General features: G+C 45.4%; 1 protein-coding gene across 1 annotated transcript in view; it reads left to right on the forward strand.

Annotated features, from left to right (window-relative positions):
* The window catches only part of LOC311144600 (neuronal calcium sensor 1-like), a gene marked incomplete at both ends in the record, with an annotated part of 29,668 nt that extends 12,653 nt beyond the window's left edge, over positions 1-17,015 (forward strand). The window contains 6 exons of the mRNA XM_084180637.1: positions 2,995-3,019; positions 12,503-12,641; positions 15,517-15,595; positions 16,005-16,093; positions 16,212-16,289; positions 16,917-17,015. Coding sequence (XP_084036763.1) covers positions 2,995-3,019; positions 12,503-12,641; positions 15,517-15,595; positions 16,005-16,093; positions 16,212-16,289; positions 16,917-17,015 — 509 coding nt within the window. The remainder of the gene's footprint in view (positions 1-2,994; positions 3,020-12,502; positions 12,642-15,516; positions 15,596-16,004; positions 16,094-16,211; positions 16,290-16,916) is intronic.
* Positions 17,016-17,158: the final 143 nt, after the last annotated feature.

Genomic DNA, 17,158 nt, shown 5'->3' on the forward strand with positions numbered 1-17,158 from the left:
TAGAGCATGGCGCTTGGTTTCTGGTTTCATGAGAATCACCCGGCTGGTGGCTGCAAAATTAATATCACTGTTTTACCTTACTTGCAATATTCTTGTAAGCTGGTAGACAGGTTGGCTGTCACTACATTATTTATAGAGCATTGAACAAGGTCTAGACTGGTCTTGTACTAAATCTAGACTCTTCAATCCATGGTATATCTTGTATATAGAACAGCTTCACTATTATCGGGATGTGACCATTATTTCTGTAATGGACACAGTGACGCAGCACTGACTCATAGACAGCGTCTGGATGTTAGAATGAATGATGATTTTTTTCTCATGCTGGTTGATGGTTCTCCAAATTCCTCCCCCAAAAATGCTTAATCTCTGCACTCTGTTCAGACTAATTTCTTGTTCGTTTACGTTACACTTACAGTGCCTTGCAAAAGTATTCATCCCCCTTGGCGTTTTTCCTATTTTGTTGCATTACAACCTGTAATTTAAATTGATTTTAATTTGGATTTCATGTAATGGACATACACAAAATGAAAAAAATAACTTGTTTCAAAAAATTCTACAAAATAAATAACAGAAAAGTGGTGCGTGCATATGTATTCACCCCATTTGCTATGAAGTCCCTAAATAAGATCTGGTGCAACCAATTACCTTCAGAAGTCACATAATTAGTTAAACAAAGTCCACCTGTGCAATCTAAGTGTCATGAGATCTCAGTATATACACCTGTTCTGAACGGCCCCAGAGTCTGCAACACCACTAAGCAAGGGGCACCACAATGACCAAAGAGCTCTCCAAACAGGTCAGGGACAAAGTTGTGGAGATCGGGGTTGGGTTATAAAAAAAGATCAGAAACTTTTAACATCCCACGGAGCACCATTAAATCCATTATTAAAAAATTGAAAGAATATGGCACCACAACAAACCTGCCAAGAGAGGGCTGCCCACCAAAACTCACGGACCAGGCAAGGAGGGCATTAATCAGAGAGGCAACAAAGAGACCAAAGATAACCCTGAAGGAGCTGCAAAGGTCCACAGCAGAGATTGGAGTATCTGTCCACAGGACCACTTAAGCCGTACACTCCACAGAGCTGGGCTTTACGGAAGAGTGGCCAGAAAAAAAGACATTGCTTAAAGAAAAAAATAAGGAAACAAATGTTTGGTGTTCGCCAAAAGGCATGTGGGAGACTCCCCAAACATATGGTACTCTGGTCAGATGAGACTAAAATTGAGCTTTTTGGCCATCAAGGAAAACGCTACGTCTGGTGCAAACCCAACACCTCCCAGTACGGTCCGGCTTGTTCCTGTCCCTCGCACCGAGCCTGTGATGCGCGTCGCCAGCCCGGTCCGGCCTGTTCCTGCTCCCCGCACCAAGCCAATGGTGCGCGTCGCCAGCCCGGCCCGGCCTGTTCCTGCTCCCCGCACTAAGCCTATGGTGCGCGTCGCCAGCCCGGCCCGGCCTGTTCCTGCTCCCCGCACCAAGCCTATGGTGCGCGTCGCCAGCCCGGCCCGGCCTTTTCCTGCTCCCCGCACCAAGCCTATGGTGCGCGTCGCCAGCCCGGCCCGGCCTGTTCCTGCTCCCCGCACCAAGCCAATGGTGCGCGTCGCCAGCCCGGCCCGGCCTGTTCCTGCTCCCCGCACCAAGCCAATGGTGCGCGTCGTCAGCCCGGTCCGGCCCATTCCTGCTCCGCGCACCAAGCCTGTGGTGCGCTTCGTCAGCCCGGTTCGGCCCGTCCCTGCTCCCCGCACCAAGCCTGTGGTGCGCGTCGTCAGTCCGGCACAGCCCGTGCCTGGGTCACCGGTGCCTGGTCAGGTACCGGTTAGCTGCTCCACATCGGAGCCTGAGCGATCCGCTCCACCGATGTCCAGTCCAGATCCAGCCAGCAGGGCCAGACCGGACCAGGGGCGCTATGGGGGGTTTGTTGGAGGGTGGGGGTCAAGCCCGGAGCCGGAACCGCCTCCGAGGAGGAATGCCCACCCGGCCCTCCCCTGTTCGGTTTATGTTTGGCGCGGTCGCAGTCCGCGCCTTTGGGGGGGGTACTGTCACGCCCTGGCTCTGGGACTCTGTTATGTTGAGCCAGGGTGGGTTGTTTCTATGTGTTTTGTGTGCTAGGTTGTTTACCTAGTTCATTTGTTTCTATGTTGGCCGGTGTGGTTGTCAATCAGAGGCAACGTGAATCAGCTGTTACTTGTTGTCTCTGATTGGAAACCATACTTAGGTAGCCTGTTTTTCCACAGTGTTTGTGGGATCTTGTTCCGTGTTTGGTTAGTGTCTTTTGCCAAGGACGTCACGTATCGTTTTGTTGTTTTGTTCGTGTGATCATTAAAAATAAAAGTATGTTCGCATTCCACGCTGCGCCTTGGTCCTCTCTGTTCGACGATCGTGACAAAAACGCTGCTTGTGTGGGCATGATAACATGTCTCGTTACCCAAGCCACTCACCTTCCTGCTGACCTCTCTCTCTCTCTCTCTCTCTCTCTCTCTCTCTCTCTCTCTCTCTCTCTCTCTCTCTCTCTCTCTCTCTCTCTCTCTCTCTCTCTCTCTCTCTCTCTCTCTCTCTCTCTCTCTCTCTCTCTCTCTCTCTCTCTCTCTCTCTCTCTCTATGTGCTAAGTTGACCTTTGAAATAATAATGATGTGGAAGTCCTTCGGAAAAATGCAGCAGAATAGTGAATTCCATAGCTTCAGGTGTGATGAATCAGTCGGTTTGTTAACAATATGTACGGAATTCAATTACACTTTATTCCTCAGGGTGGTTACAAATAGATGCTGCGAAACCCCAGTGCTCAGGGCAATCATGATTTAAACAAAATTTAGAAAATAGACAGCATTATTAATAATATGCTGTGGAGCCAGATACACTGTCAGTCCAACCTGTACAGTCATGGGAATCTGTGATTTTCAACTGCCAATGGATTTGCCAAGTCATCTTAATGGTCCGATACATAGTACATTCGTTTATTGTATCTTACTAAAAACTGTCTCTTTTTTTCTTACAGTTACAGAGAAAGAGGTGCAACAGTGGTAAGTACATCATTTTAAATGACCCTCCAAATCTCCTTGTCCTGCTCTACTCTTTTTTTTTTTTTACCCCTCTCTTCTCCCAAAACTCAGATTCTTCTAATCTATGCATTGCCCCTAGTCCTCAAATAGACTCTCAGAACTGTAGCTGCCAATGTGGGTGAGATTGACAGAGTCACCTGCAACATGTGCTGTTTACTCCATTTGGCAGGTGTTCTTGTGTTAATGCCCCCGTGTAGCTCTGTTGGTAGAGCATGACGTTTGCAACGCCAGGGTTGTGGGTTCAATTCCCACGGGGGGCCAGTATGAAAATGTATGCACTCACTAACTGTAAGTCACTCTGGATAAGAGTGTCTGCTAAATGACTAAAATGTAAAAAAATGTAATTCCAGGGGCCAGCTGAAGGCTGGCTGCAGCCTGCAGGGTCACTGTGACTGATCTGAACCTGGAGAGCAGGTCTGCTGCTCTGGGGGCTGAGCCCAGGGACTGGTGTGTGAGCTGGCTGAGAGCTGGCTGAGAGCTGGCTGGGAGCTGGCTGGGCTGGTGGCCAGGAGCTTCCTGAGTTGTTGACTCATGTCTGACTGATGCTCCAACTCTGCAGCTGGTTATTAAGGACTTTCTACAGAGGGAGCATTTCACTTTATATAGCCCTCTGATTAAATCCTCAATTTGATAGATCCGCGATACACAGATATTGCTTCTGAGGTGAAATCCATGGGAAAAGTATTTAAGTAGGCTAGATAGTATAGTTCTACTGCAAAGTTAATGTCTCACACATTACCTTGAAGACAGATGAGTTCTGAAAATAGAATGTCTTTGAAGCCAGATAATAGTGAGACAGAGTGACTTTGGAGCCTGTCTGATAACACTGATACAAACACCTCTGTGATCTAATCCCTGCGCCTCCCAAGCCTTCTGGGGCTATTTTCAAGAGGGACTTCTGATAACAAAACAAATCGCAAGGTGCAAAGAGCATTCTACACTCTTTTGTGTTACTGTAGCTCATAGCAATCCCTCCATGAGATTGTGGGTGTATCACCAGATTGCACCTCAAATGTGTTTCAGAGAGGGTAGCCGTATTACCATGTATTGCTCTGGCCTCCCTCTACTCTCAGACTGCACTTAACCTACTGGCTTTGTGACTAAATAGGCCTACATGAACACAGACACCTCTCAGACCAGCCATGTCACAGATTTCCTACAGAGTCAGGGATTGGTGATATTGTTGAGGATGAAATCAAATAAAAGTTTATTGGTGAAGGCTTTCCTGGTGCATGGGTCCCACAGTGAGGGTGAGAGGTGCTTTGATGTGTGTGATTGTGCCGGATCCCAATGGTTACTTATCCAGGGCTTGGACCGGAAAAGGAGAGGAGAGCGGGTGTGAGGTTATGTTCAGGGAGGAAACGAGGGCCTGGTCGATGAAATTCCCCACGGCACCAGAGTCCACTAGAGCCGTAGAGACAACACCTGAGGGACAGCCAGCCAGTGAAATGGAAACCAGAAAGGGTTTGGCGGAAAATGATGATAATGGAATACTCACGCCTACCCTGGGAGAGGGAAGATCACGGGGCCGCCCGTCTGTCCTAGTGGACCCTCGGGTTGGAACGCACCGGACACCACTGAAGCTGGTGCCCCTCCTGGTCGCAATATGGACAGAGCCCCAGCTGTCTCCGGCAACGCCGCTCTACCGTGGAGAGGTGTGTGGCCCCTATCTCCATGGGTTCAGGTTCTGCCTCAGGACAGCCAAAGGAGGGAGGCGAGTGGCAAGGTGGGCATCGGCGCTCCCGAAGAAGGTTATCCAGATGGATGGCCATCGTGATGAGTGCGTCCAAGGATAGGTTGTCATCCCGACACGCCAACTCCGTCTGGACCTCTTTGTGCAGTCCTCTTCGGAAGAGAGTGCGGAGAGCCGGCTCATTCCATCCGCTGGAGGCTGCCACAGTATGAAAGGTGAAGGTGTACCCCGCAGCTTTCTGGGCACCCTGCTGGAGTTGGAGAAGTCGCTCACCTCCCTCTCTGCTCTCTGGAGAGTGGTCAAAGACCACCCTGAACAGAGCCATGAACCTCTCATAGGAACCCAGCTCCTCCTCTCCTCTCCTCTCTCCCAGACGGCCGTAGCCCACTCCAACTCCCGCCCGGTCAGCAGGGAAATGACCGTGGCAACCTTGGACCTCTTGTGGTGGGGGCTCCCGTCTGATGGGCGAAATAGAGGGAACACTGGAGTAGGAAGCCACGGCATTTCGATGGAGTGCCGTCATACTTCTCCGGAAGGGAAAGTCAGGCATCGCTGACCTGGGTGGACGGCTGGGGAGGCTGGCTCACTGTGACGACCCATGGTAGGAGGCCCTCTGATAGGGGTATGGAGAGCCTCGCTGGTGGTGTCGAGGCGGTGGAGTACGCGGAGGACCTGTTGGTGGAGTAGATTACCCTGTTCATTGACCGTCTGGAAGATGGTTTTATCTTCTGCTGCTTCCATATTGAGAGGCATGAAGTCCAGGTGTGCGTAATAATGGGGAGAAGGTGTGCGTAATGATGGTTGCCAGGACCGAGGGTTAGTAGACCGGCGACTTCGAGCGCTGGAGAGGGGGAGCGGGAGTAGGCGTGACACAGATGTTATAGTGGGAGCAGCGAAATGCTTATGTTACTAGCTCCTAACAATGCAGTAAAATGTCAAACAGGTACACAAATAAATACAAATTAAATAAAAACTAACAATCACCCCAATTAAATATAATATATACTGAGTGTACAAAACATTATGAACACCTGCTCTTTCCATGACAAAGACTGACCAGGTGAATCCAGGTAAAAGCTATGATCCCTTATTGATATCACTTGTTAAATCCACTTCAATCAGTGTAGATGAAGGGGAGGAAACAGGTTAAAGAAGGATTTTTAAGCCTTGAGACAATTGAGAAATGGATTGTGTATGTGTGCCATTCAGAGGGTTAATGGGCAAGACAAAATATTGAAGAGCCTTTGAATGGGGTATGGTAGCAGGCATACAGGTTTGTGTCAAGAACTGCAACACTGCTGGGTTTTTCACGCTCAACAGTTTCCCGTGTGTATCAAGAATGGTCCACCACCCAAAGGACATCCAGCCAACTTGACACAACTGTGGGAAGCATTGGAGTCAACATGGGCCAGCATTCTATGGAATGCTTTCAACACTTTGTAGAGTCCATGCCCCGATGAATTGAGGCTGTTCTGAGGCCAAAAAGGGGGGTGCAAGTCAATATTAGCAAGGTGTTATTAATGTTTTGTACACTCAGTGTATATGCGATTTAGCAGACTCTTTTATCCAAAGCGAATTACAGTCATGCATGCATAGATTTTACGTATGGGTGGTCCCGGGAATCAAACCACCTATCCTGGCATTACAAGCACCATGCTCTACCAACTGAGCTACAAAGGATCTGATATGCTTACCAACAAGGTTCAGCACCTGGACAAGGTTGCTGCTGCCCCCTGGGGGAATGGAGTGTGGAAGTGTAACCTGGATAGTGTTTGTCTATGTCTTAATACAGCCATACCATGCCAGTTCTAACCAGCCGGACTAACACCACAATGCCAACGCGTTAATATTTATCCTGGACGAGCCCCCATCTGTTAGGAAACCAATCACTAGCCTACGGATATTGTTGCACTCACGTTGTCTAGGGGTTCTAGAACTAGTTACATGGTCTGTAACCTGAATGAATATGTGCATTTATGTGAGAAATCAGCATTTGCGGACCGTATTGGATGCATATGTGTCCAGTTAGACAGCAACTTTACTTTAGGTCCAGGACCAGCTCTGTCTTGACCTCTTGGTCGGCAAGTCCAAGCAGATTACTATATGTTCAGATGGTGACAAAACATAAATATGTATCAAAAGGAAAAATATCAACGGCATGCCCAAACTAAAGACTCAAAAACAAACAAATTGCCTCGTGGCCACCAAACAGAACCAGCAATCTCACGGCTTGCAATCTGGCACACTGAATGACGATCACTCTAATTGATGGCACATGATGTACTTACCCACGAGGCTCAGCACCCGGACAAGGTTGCTGCTGCCCCCAGGGGGAATGGAGTGTAGAAGTGTAACATGGATTGTGCGTTTGTCTACAGTGCATTTGGAAATTATTCAGACCCCTAGATCTTTTCCACATTTTGTTACGTTCCAGCCTTATTCTAAAATTGATTAGATAAAAACATTTCCTCATCAATCTACACACAATACCCAATAATGACAAAGTGAAAACAGGTTAAAAATAATAATAAATAAAAATACAGAAATACCTTATTTACATAAGTATTCAGACCCTTTGCTATGAGACTCGGAATTGAGCTCAGGTGCGTCCTGTTTCCATTGATCATCCTTGAGATGTTTCCACAACTTGATTGGAGTCCACCTGTGGTAAATTCAATTGATTAGACATGATTTGGATAGGCACACATCTGTCTTTATAAGGTCCCACAGTTGAGAGTAGAGTACGACCCTACATCACACAGGAAGCGGCGCAGGTCCTAATCCAGGCGCTTGTCATCTCCCATCTGGACTACTGCAACTCGCTGTTGACTGGGCTCCCCTCTGGTGCCATCAAACCCCTGCAACTTATCCAGAACGCTGCAGTCCGCCTGGTTTTCAACCTTCCCAAGTTCTCCCATGTCACCCCGCTCCTCCGCACACCCCACTGGCTTCCAGTTGAAGCTCACATCCACTACAAGACCATGGCGCTTGCCTACGGAGCAGCAAGAGGAACTGCCCCTCCCTACCTTCAGGCTATGCTCAAACCCAAGCACTTCGCTCTGCCACCTCTGGTCTCTTGGCCCTCCCACCCCTATGGGAGGGCAGCTCCCGCTCAGCCCAATCCAAGCTCTTCTCTGTCCTGGCACCCCAATGGTGGAACCAGCTTCCCCCTGAAGCTAGGACAGCAGAGTCACTGCCCATCTTCCGAAAGCACCTGAAACCGTACCTCTTCTAAGTGTATCTTAAATAATATCCCTCCTCACCTCGAACAAAATAAATAAATACAATATAATTCCTGAAGCAACACTTGCATCTGACTGCCCCCTTTCTAGCTCTGACTTTGCTGATAACTACTTTATGGAGGAAAAGTGTACTTACTATGCCTGGTATATGTGGTTGTTCCACCTAGCTGTCTTAGGATGAATGCACTAACTGTAAGTTGCTCTGGATAAGAGAGTATGCTAAATTACTAAACTGTAAAATGTAAAAATGAAACAATGGAGGAGGTGTCACAAGGTTGTGTTGCATGACAATTTTATTCTGAGGTCTTGCCTGACAAGCTGTGAAAATAGCAAGTAAACAGTGAATTAAAATATTTGTGGAGGTCGCTAAACCCTTGCAATCACATTGCTGGACATGTTATGATACCCACCTTTGCTCCCTCTTATAGGTCCCGGCATCCGTTCATGACCAGGTGATCAGTCTGGCACCCAACTGTGCACTTTGTCTAACAGAAAAACAGTGTCAACAATTGTCATCATCCCTCAATTATAAACATAGCTTGATAAATAACATAATCTTATTTGGAAGCTATTCCTGCGCTTTACAGATGTAGACTGACTGGCTCCAGAAAGTATTAGATTCAGGCCGGTGACACCATACACTTCGCAACCAACTGTGACATGTTTTGCTATGGCCCTGGGTTGGTTTGAGTTAGTTGCTGCTAGTTAGTACACTGTTGTAGTCAGACATGAGTTAGCTAGTACTACCATAGCTCCATCCAATATGTATTTGTGCCATAGTCATGGGTTGCACCTTGGAGGCTAATGTGACTGTTTCATCTAAATTACACTAACTTAGAGTGACATAGAAATACGATGACATTGCTAAAGTAGGCAAATAATTAGTAGGAAACAACTTTGCCATATTATGACGTCGTCAAATTTACTTTAGAGTGATGGCAATGTTGCCATTACTGTTACTAGCAAAGTTCGTCAAAAATAGCTAACAGTGCTAATGTTAGCTAGCTTAAAAATTGTGGTCCATTCAATCTTAGTTCGCTGGCTAAAGTTATACTGCATCTAAAGTCAATCTGGCGATATCACAATCATGACAAAATGTTTTCCTACTAATTATTTGCCTTCTTTTGAAATGTTATCGCGTTTCCAAGCCAAATCCGAGTTGTATTGAGGTAGGCTAACTAGCTAGTGATGATAGTGATAATGATTATCAAAATATACATAACCAGATACATAATCAGCAGTCTATGGCCTAGCTACCGGTATACTCACCACCACTTGGGACCAACGAACTCCAACCACCTATTCCGCTTGATAGGCTCCTTCGGCAGGGCATGCAAACCATTTGGCTGTGCATCCTGCTGGAAGCATGCATTGCATAGTCAATCCGTATAGGGCTTTTCAGTCTAAAACGTCTGTGATCCTTTGAACACGTTGGGGCAATGAAACAACGGAGCCCCATTCAATGAAGGGAAGCGAAGTGAGCGGATGGGCGATTTGCACGTGGAGCTTGGCAAAAGAGGGCATGATTTGTTTAAATAATTGTAATCCAAACCCAACCTTCATTTACTTGTTGTGACGAACTGAGGTTCCAAACTCCGTTTTAGACGAGACTGACTTTATTACCAAAATTATCCTCTTTACACTTTGTAGTCAATTTTGACACTACAATACAATGCAAATAGTCTGGGTAGCCATTTTATTAGATGTTCAGGAGTCTTATGGCTTGGGGTTAGAAGCTGTTTAATAATAATAATAATAATAATAATAATATGCCATTTAGCAGACGCTTTTATGTTTAGAAGCCTCTTGGACCTAGACTTGGCGCTCCGGTACCACTTGCCATGCGGTAGCAGTGAGAACAGTCTATGACTAGTGTGGCTGGACTCTTTGACAATTTTTAGGGCCTTCCTCTGATACCGCCTGGTATACAGGTCCTGGATGGCAGGAAGCTTGGCCCCAGTGATGTACTGGGCTGTATGCACTACCCTCTGTAGTGCCTTGCGGTCGGAGGCTGAGCAGTTGCCATACCAGGCAGTGATGCAACCAGTCAGGATGCTCTCGATGGTGCAGCTGTAGAACCTTTTGAGGATCTGAGGACCAATGCCAAATATTTTCAGTCTCCTTAGAATAACCCCCTGGCTGTGGACTGCAGCCAAGTCAGTCAGCCTTCCATCCATTCTTTTACATAAAACTTTGCATGGCTCCTCACTTAAAGATCAGCTGCAATCACCATGCTTGAGTGTGAAGGATGAGAGGCAGTTTAAACAGGGGAAATGCCAGATGGTGTGTAAGTAGTGGAAGAGCCACTGACAGACATAGAATAAATAGCAGGGTTAGATAAATATACTATTAAACCCGACTCTAGGCAACGCATTGACAAAGGTTTGAATTATGGACTCTTTTGGCATAGAGGAACTACATCACTGCCTACGTTGATAAGAAGAAAAAAAAAATCTGGGGGCTCCCCCAACAAATCCCGAGGCAGCCATGCCAGAATGCCGCGATTAAAAAAAAAAAGTTTGCAGGCAAAACCTTTGCAGTGGTTTTAGTTAAGGTAGTTGATGCAAACTAGCCACTTGCGAAATGCACTCATTCAAAATAACCTCAGTGATCTCCATCTTGCTAGCTACTATTTTGTATTTTATTCAAGCGAATAAAGAAGTGATGTAGGCAGTGACGTAGTTACTCTATGCCAAAAGAGTCCATCATTGAAACCAGATCCTAGTCACTGTGTTGCCTAGGGTCAGGTTGCCTGGTGCTGTTAAATGTCTCCTCCATATTGATCAATGCTAATGTATTCAGGGGGAAATGTCATTAGCATGCTTAGTGCTCACCTGCAATCAATAACACAGGGAAAATAGCCAGGTATCCCTGCTAACTGGACAACAACAAGGGAAAATAGCTAAAATGCCTTGTCCACAACACTGTTTATAGCCATCCACCATGATGACAGATTACAGCCTGTTGGTAGAAAGCTGCCAGTCATGTACAGTATATCCCCAGGTTGCCTCACTAACTATGCCATAAAGTCACTGGTCTACTGGTTTAGGCTATTTTCATGTGAGTAAGCACAATTATCCTGAAAGGCCTGGGAGCTAGGCTACTGTACATGTCCATGCACAACTGCACATATGCTACTGAATTAGCCAGAGCCACATCAAACTAGAGAGAGCTGCTTCACATTTAGTTAGATAGGGATCATCCTGCCCAATTAGTAGTCAATGGTTACTAAGCAAATGATTGAATCTAAAGGCCTGTGTGTTTTTGCACTAGCCTGTTTTTGCATAAGTCCCGCAATGAATCTACTGAAAAGATTTCCCTCTCACAAAGACAATGGGAATTTCAGAAATGAGTCAGACTAAATCTATCTCACTTGAAATGAGTCATATTGGGATTATGATGTGCTTTGTATTACCTGCCTGCTGAACGGCAATTAGACTTGATTCCTCATTGTTCTTCAATGGGCTTTCATTTCCTCTGCATATCTCCACATCCAGATATGCAAATAGGAGGATTATAGCCTTCTCTTCAAAATTTTCTCAGCCCATCTTCAGAGATTCACTGTGTCTATCTGTCCTATTCTAGGCCATGCAGGAGTGTGTTTTATCTGTGAGGCAGATTAAAAGTATGAGTTTCAGAGTGAGGAGCCAAAGGAAGGAGTGAGTGTAGGGAGGATCTGTCCTGGGCTTCATTCTTCATTCCTCTCAGTCTGGCCTTCATTACAGCAGATCCTCATCAGGACCAGTCTGTGTTTGTGGTAAATCACATAGAGACATGGGAAGTTATGGGAACTCACAAAATACCTGTCTACCTCTGAACATCACTGTCTAACACTGGTTCAGACATCATGTGGATGCACATTTTAGTCCTCCAGACTGATTAGTACCCTCATGTTTTTACCAGAGAGTGATGGAGAGAGAAATATACACTTATCTCCTTAAACTAGCCTACTCATCTCTGATTCCTTCTTCGAATCTCCCTCTCCGTCTCCCTCTCTGTACAGTCCCATTAAATGTTTGTTATTCAACTCTGATAACACTGTTTCTTTATTGAGTTGTACAACGAGACTGTCTACCTTTAAGTGACGGGGCTTGAAATTGCATATGAAACATGGTTCTATAAATAACTGTGATGTTATGTCATTCTGGACGTATCATCTCCAAAGGCTAGAAGCTCACAGATTGATTTATCATTTATGCACATTATCAAAAGACAAGACAAGAAAGTAATTTGATTTGAATTAAACTCCCTCTGCCTCTTTTAATGGATTAGATACATTATCTTATCTGCTAGCAAGATAAATAGCTTTGGGTTTAACCTTTTTATACAACATGCTGTTTTAAACTAGATCAATGCTGCTTGCCTGTGAAGAGCTGCGTCTGAAGCTTTGTGGTATTGAACAGTTTCATATTATATTCAATAGGCTAATTATATCCTTATCATGTTAACTTTCTCTTGTGTTCTCTTTGCCTTCCTCTCTCTCATCATCCTCACCATCATCTCCTGCAGGTACAAAGGCTTTATAAAGGACTGTCCAAGTGGTCAGCTGGATGCTGTGGGCTTTCAGAAGATCTACAAGCAGTTCTTCCCTTTTGGTGACCCCACCAAGTTTGCTTCTTTTGTCTTCAACGTCTTTGATGAAAACAAGGTTTTTATTTTTTATTCTTTGTACCTCCATACAATACATGTGCTTTTTCTGTGATTTTAATTACATTTTCAGTTACTGCCATGTTTGGGGAGAAAATGCTTCCATACTGTATAGTAAAAAGGTTTAGGATGCTGTTTCTGGTATATGGGTGAGATAACTCTGTGATGATCTAACAGTTTCCAGTCTCTGTGGTGCCTGGAGGGTCATGGCACTGTGTAACGGTCTCTAATCAGAGGTGGAATCTGAGCGCGGAAAGGGTGCCTTCTGTGGGGTCAATCAGAGGTGAGACGGGTTGACAAAGCACATGTCAGAGGTGCCTGGAAATAAAAGGGAAATGGACTTTGAACAAAGGTTTTTGTGATTCACAACAAAGCATTGCAATTCTTGTTTCATCCCCATGGTTTGTAGGCTTTGAGAGGATCCCCAAACATTAATGAAACATGCTAGCACAGCCTGGCATTATGTTATCAGTATTAATAATTCATAACGCAGCATCCTATTATAGTTATCAAGGCAATCTGTTGTGTTGTTAAGAGCAGCCCTCACAGGCTGGTCGATGACCCCATGTGTCCATAGCCACACACCAGTTCTGATGTTTATTTATGGGCTTAATTTGTGTTAAGCACCCTGTAGTTAGAGAGAGTGCATTGGTCTTAATAGTTTCATTTGTGTTAAGCACCCTGTAGTTAGAGAGAAGGCATTGGTTCTAATAGTTTTTGTAATCAGTGTAATTTCTCAGTTCAATGTCTGTTTTTGGAGATAGAATCAGTCTGAGAGGCTGTAAAATGCTGTTGTTGGGTCTCAGCTCCCTGGTCTCCTTTAGCAGGCCTGGGTCAGGTCTGGGGCGTCTAACCTAGGATGTAATCTAATGAAAATCAAATCAGAAAAGGTCTACTGGTATTTTAACCTTCCAAACACAGTTCTCATGAAGCATCCTTGAAAACAAACATTTTGTTCCCCTCTTCTCACTATCATGTAGTAGCAGGCATAGCTGTGGATTGTGTGTAATCACAAGCGCATACAGTCGGGATGCTTGCCGCAATTTGTCAAATATTTGTCAAATATCAAAAAGCTGATTGTTTCGTAATATTTCAAAATAAAATTGCGGGAAAAACAACGTTTGGAAAAGCAAATGGTTTCTGTTGCAAAGAGTATACTTTCATCCGTCTGTAGTTAGGCTCCCAAAAGATCTTATGAACTATATTGAGCGAACAGCACTGTTTTACAAAGTATCTTGAGATACGGCTATTGGCACGAGTGCATCGGTCATGTCTCACCGCTATTCATATCTTCATCATTGGGTGAGTCGGTGCCACTGGAACGTTTTTTTTAATACGTAGAATTGCACGTATTGCAAATGCGATGATAGATCCATGGGAAACACCTGTGAAGTCCATCTAAGATGTATAATCGATGTGAAAACTGTGAAACTTATTTGGCTCTAATATACAATGGTTCTATGAATGTGTAATAACTTTCAAAATACACTACATGACCAACAGTATGTGGACACCTGCTCATCAAAAATCTCATTCCAAAATCATGGGCATTAATATGGAGTTGGTCCCCCCTTTGTTGCTATAACAGCCTCCACTCTTCTGGGAAAGCTTTCCGGTATATGTTGGAACATTGCTGCAGGGACTTGCTTCCATTTAGCCACAAGAGCATTAGTGAGGTCGGGCACTGATGTTGGGGGTTTAGGCCTGGCTCCCAGTCGGCATTCCAATTCATCCCAAAGGTGTTCGATGGGGTTGAGGTCAGGGCTCTGTGCAGGCCAGTCAAGTTCTTCCACACCGATCTCGACAAACCATTTCTGTATGGACCTCGCTTTGTGCATGGGGCATTGTCATGCTGAAACAGGAAAGGGCCTTCCCCAAACTGTTGCCACAAAGTTGGAAGCACAGAATCATCTAGAATGTAATTGTATGCTGTAGCTTTAAGATTTCCCTTCACTGGAACGTGTTTCCACTGCTCCAGAGTCTAATGGCGGCGAGCTTTACACCACTCCAGCTGACGCATGGCATTGCGCATGGTGATCTTAGGCTTGTGCGCAGCTGCTCGGCCATGGAAACCCATTTCATGAAGCTCCCGACGAACAGTTATTGTGCTGACGTTGCTTCCAGAGGCAGTTTGGAACTCGGTAGTGAATGTTGCACTGAGGACAGACGATTTTTACACGCTACGTGCTTCAGCACTCGGCGGTCCCGTTCTGTGAGCTTGTGTGGCCTACAACTTCGCAGCTGAGCCGTTGTTGCTCCTAGACGTTTCCACTTCACAATAACAGCACTTACAGTTGACCGAGGGAGCTCTAGCAGGGCAGAAACGGACTTGTTGGAAAGGTGGCATCATATGACGGTGCCACGTTGAAAGTCACTGAGCTCTTCAGTAAGGCCATTCTACTGCCAATGTTTGTCTATGGAGATTGTGTGGCTGTGTGTTCTATTTTATACACCTGTAAGCAACGGGTGTGGCTGAAATAGCCGAATCCACTAATTTGAAGGGGTGTCCACATACTTTTGTATATATAGTGTATCTGGCAGCATGCATCCGTCTTGCTAATGACCAGCGGTGACATGTTTTAGCCTCGGGGTGAGCCAGGTGCAGAGCAGAATAGCAGCAGACATGGTGCACATGTCTGCCCCACTTTTCAGCAATAGACCAAAGTGTTTTGGGGAGTTAGTGTGAAAGAAGATATTTGTCTTGTGTCCAAGCCCCCCCCCCCTCTCTCTCACTCTCTCTCTCTCTCTCTCTCTCTCTCTCTCTCTCTCTCTCTCTCTCTCTCTCTCTCTCTCTCTCTCTCTCTCTCTCTCTCTCTCTCTCTCTCTCTCTCTCTCTCTCTCTCTCTCTCTCTCTCTCTCTCTCTCTCATTAAATAGGACGGACAAATAGAGTTCTCCGAGTTCATACAGGCCCTGTCGGTGACTTCGCGGGGGACACTGGATGAGAAGCTCAGATGTAAGGAGAGATGACCCCTTCACATCAGGCAGTGCACTTTGACATTTCAGTGACAGGACCTGACTATTTGTGATTGTGTTGTTATGCATGAACAGAACAAAAAGATTGACATGCTCACAGAAGAATACAAATAAGAGATTGTTAAGTATTGTAGTGCACTAAATTCAATGGTGTTGCTTACGGTGTGGGCCCTGGGTTTGGATCACCTTTAGAAATATTTGGGAGAAATGGTTCTGCCACTCAAAACCCTCATCCCACTCCCCCAATATAGCCACTCATTTTTAATACATTAGTAAAAAGTCAAGACTACATACATTCATCCATCCCCATCTACCTGTACACAATCCCAAAACAACTTTATTTACAGTCAGTACTGGGCCTTCACAATCTGTTTTTTTGCTGTCTTTAGGGGCTTTCAAATTGTATGATCTTGATAACGATGGCTACGTCACACGAGATGAGATGTTAAACATCGTAGATGCCATATATCTGATGGTGGTAAGTTATACAATATCAAAATGTTCCAGTGTCAAAAAGGCTAATGGTAGAATTCACATACAGTATTTTACATTGACCTGAAAAATTGCAAGATAATGTATTTGCCTTTGTGTTCCAGGGGAACACTGTAGAGTTACCAGAAGAAGAGAATACACCTGAGAAGAGAGTGGACCGTATTTTTTCCATGATGGACAAGGTATATCTCTATTCCACAAATAAAACACTGTAGTAACCCAAAACCACCACCATGGGTTAAGATATAATTATGTCAGTGGCAGTACTATTGTAATGGGCTGACTAGCAACTCCACAGAAAAATACATGTGTATTGTGTTCCTACTGTGTCCCTGTGCTGTAGTGCAGTGAGACGGGCTGTGTAGAGTTTAGACCTCGTAGCCGTAGCCATCCCAGCATCACTAACAATTCCCGCAGTCTATAAACACCACATATACCCCCTCCACCACCACAGCCCAGTGCTAATGCCCACTCAGGCCCTCCTCGTCCTTGGCTCAGTGAAAGATGAGATGGAGCTTGCTTGGGCGTGTTTTCAGTTCCATACCCAGTGCCAGGATCAGCCGATAGGACTGGCTGCAGAGCACAGCCGCAGTGCTCAGTCATTTGTATGGGTGGAGGGAAGTCAGCTGACCATTCAAGTGCACTGAACTAGATCAGCCAAGCCGTGAAGAAAAGGCCCTGGTATATTAATCATGATTTGTTTGAGAAACACTTTTGCCCCCTGCTGGTAAAATAGAGTAAAAGCGGCCTGATCTGCGATAGAGATGCTGTTCCGTTGTACTGTATCTTCTCCTGTGTTCTTATTCCAGAATGCTGATGGCAAGTTGACCCTGCAGGAGTTTCAGGAGGGTTCCAAGGCAGACCCCTCCATTGTGCAGGCACTGTCACTATACGATGGGCTTGTATAGGGCTTAAAGTGTTTAAAGGTGAGTGGAGCATTGATCATGCAGCATTGAATGAAATACCACAGTGGTGGAAATGTCATAAGGTTGTACATACTGTATCATATAATCAAAATCATGTTTTATAATAAGATAAACTAAGAATTGTG

This window comes from Coregonus lavaretus (genome assembly GCF_964263955.1).
Source record: "Coregonus lavaretus genome assembly, chromosome: 17".
Taxonomy (NCBI): Eukaryota; Metazoa; Chordata; class Actinopteri; order Salmoniformes; family Salmonidae; genus Coregonus; species Coregonus lavaretus.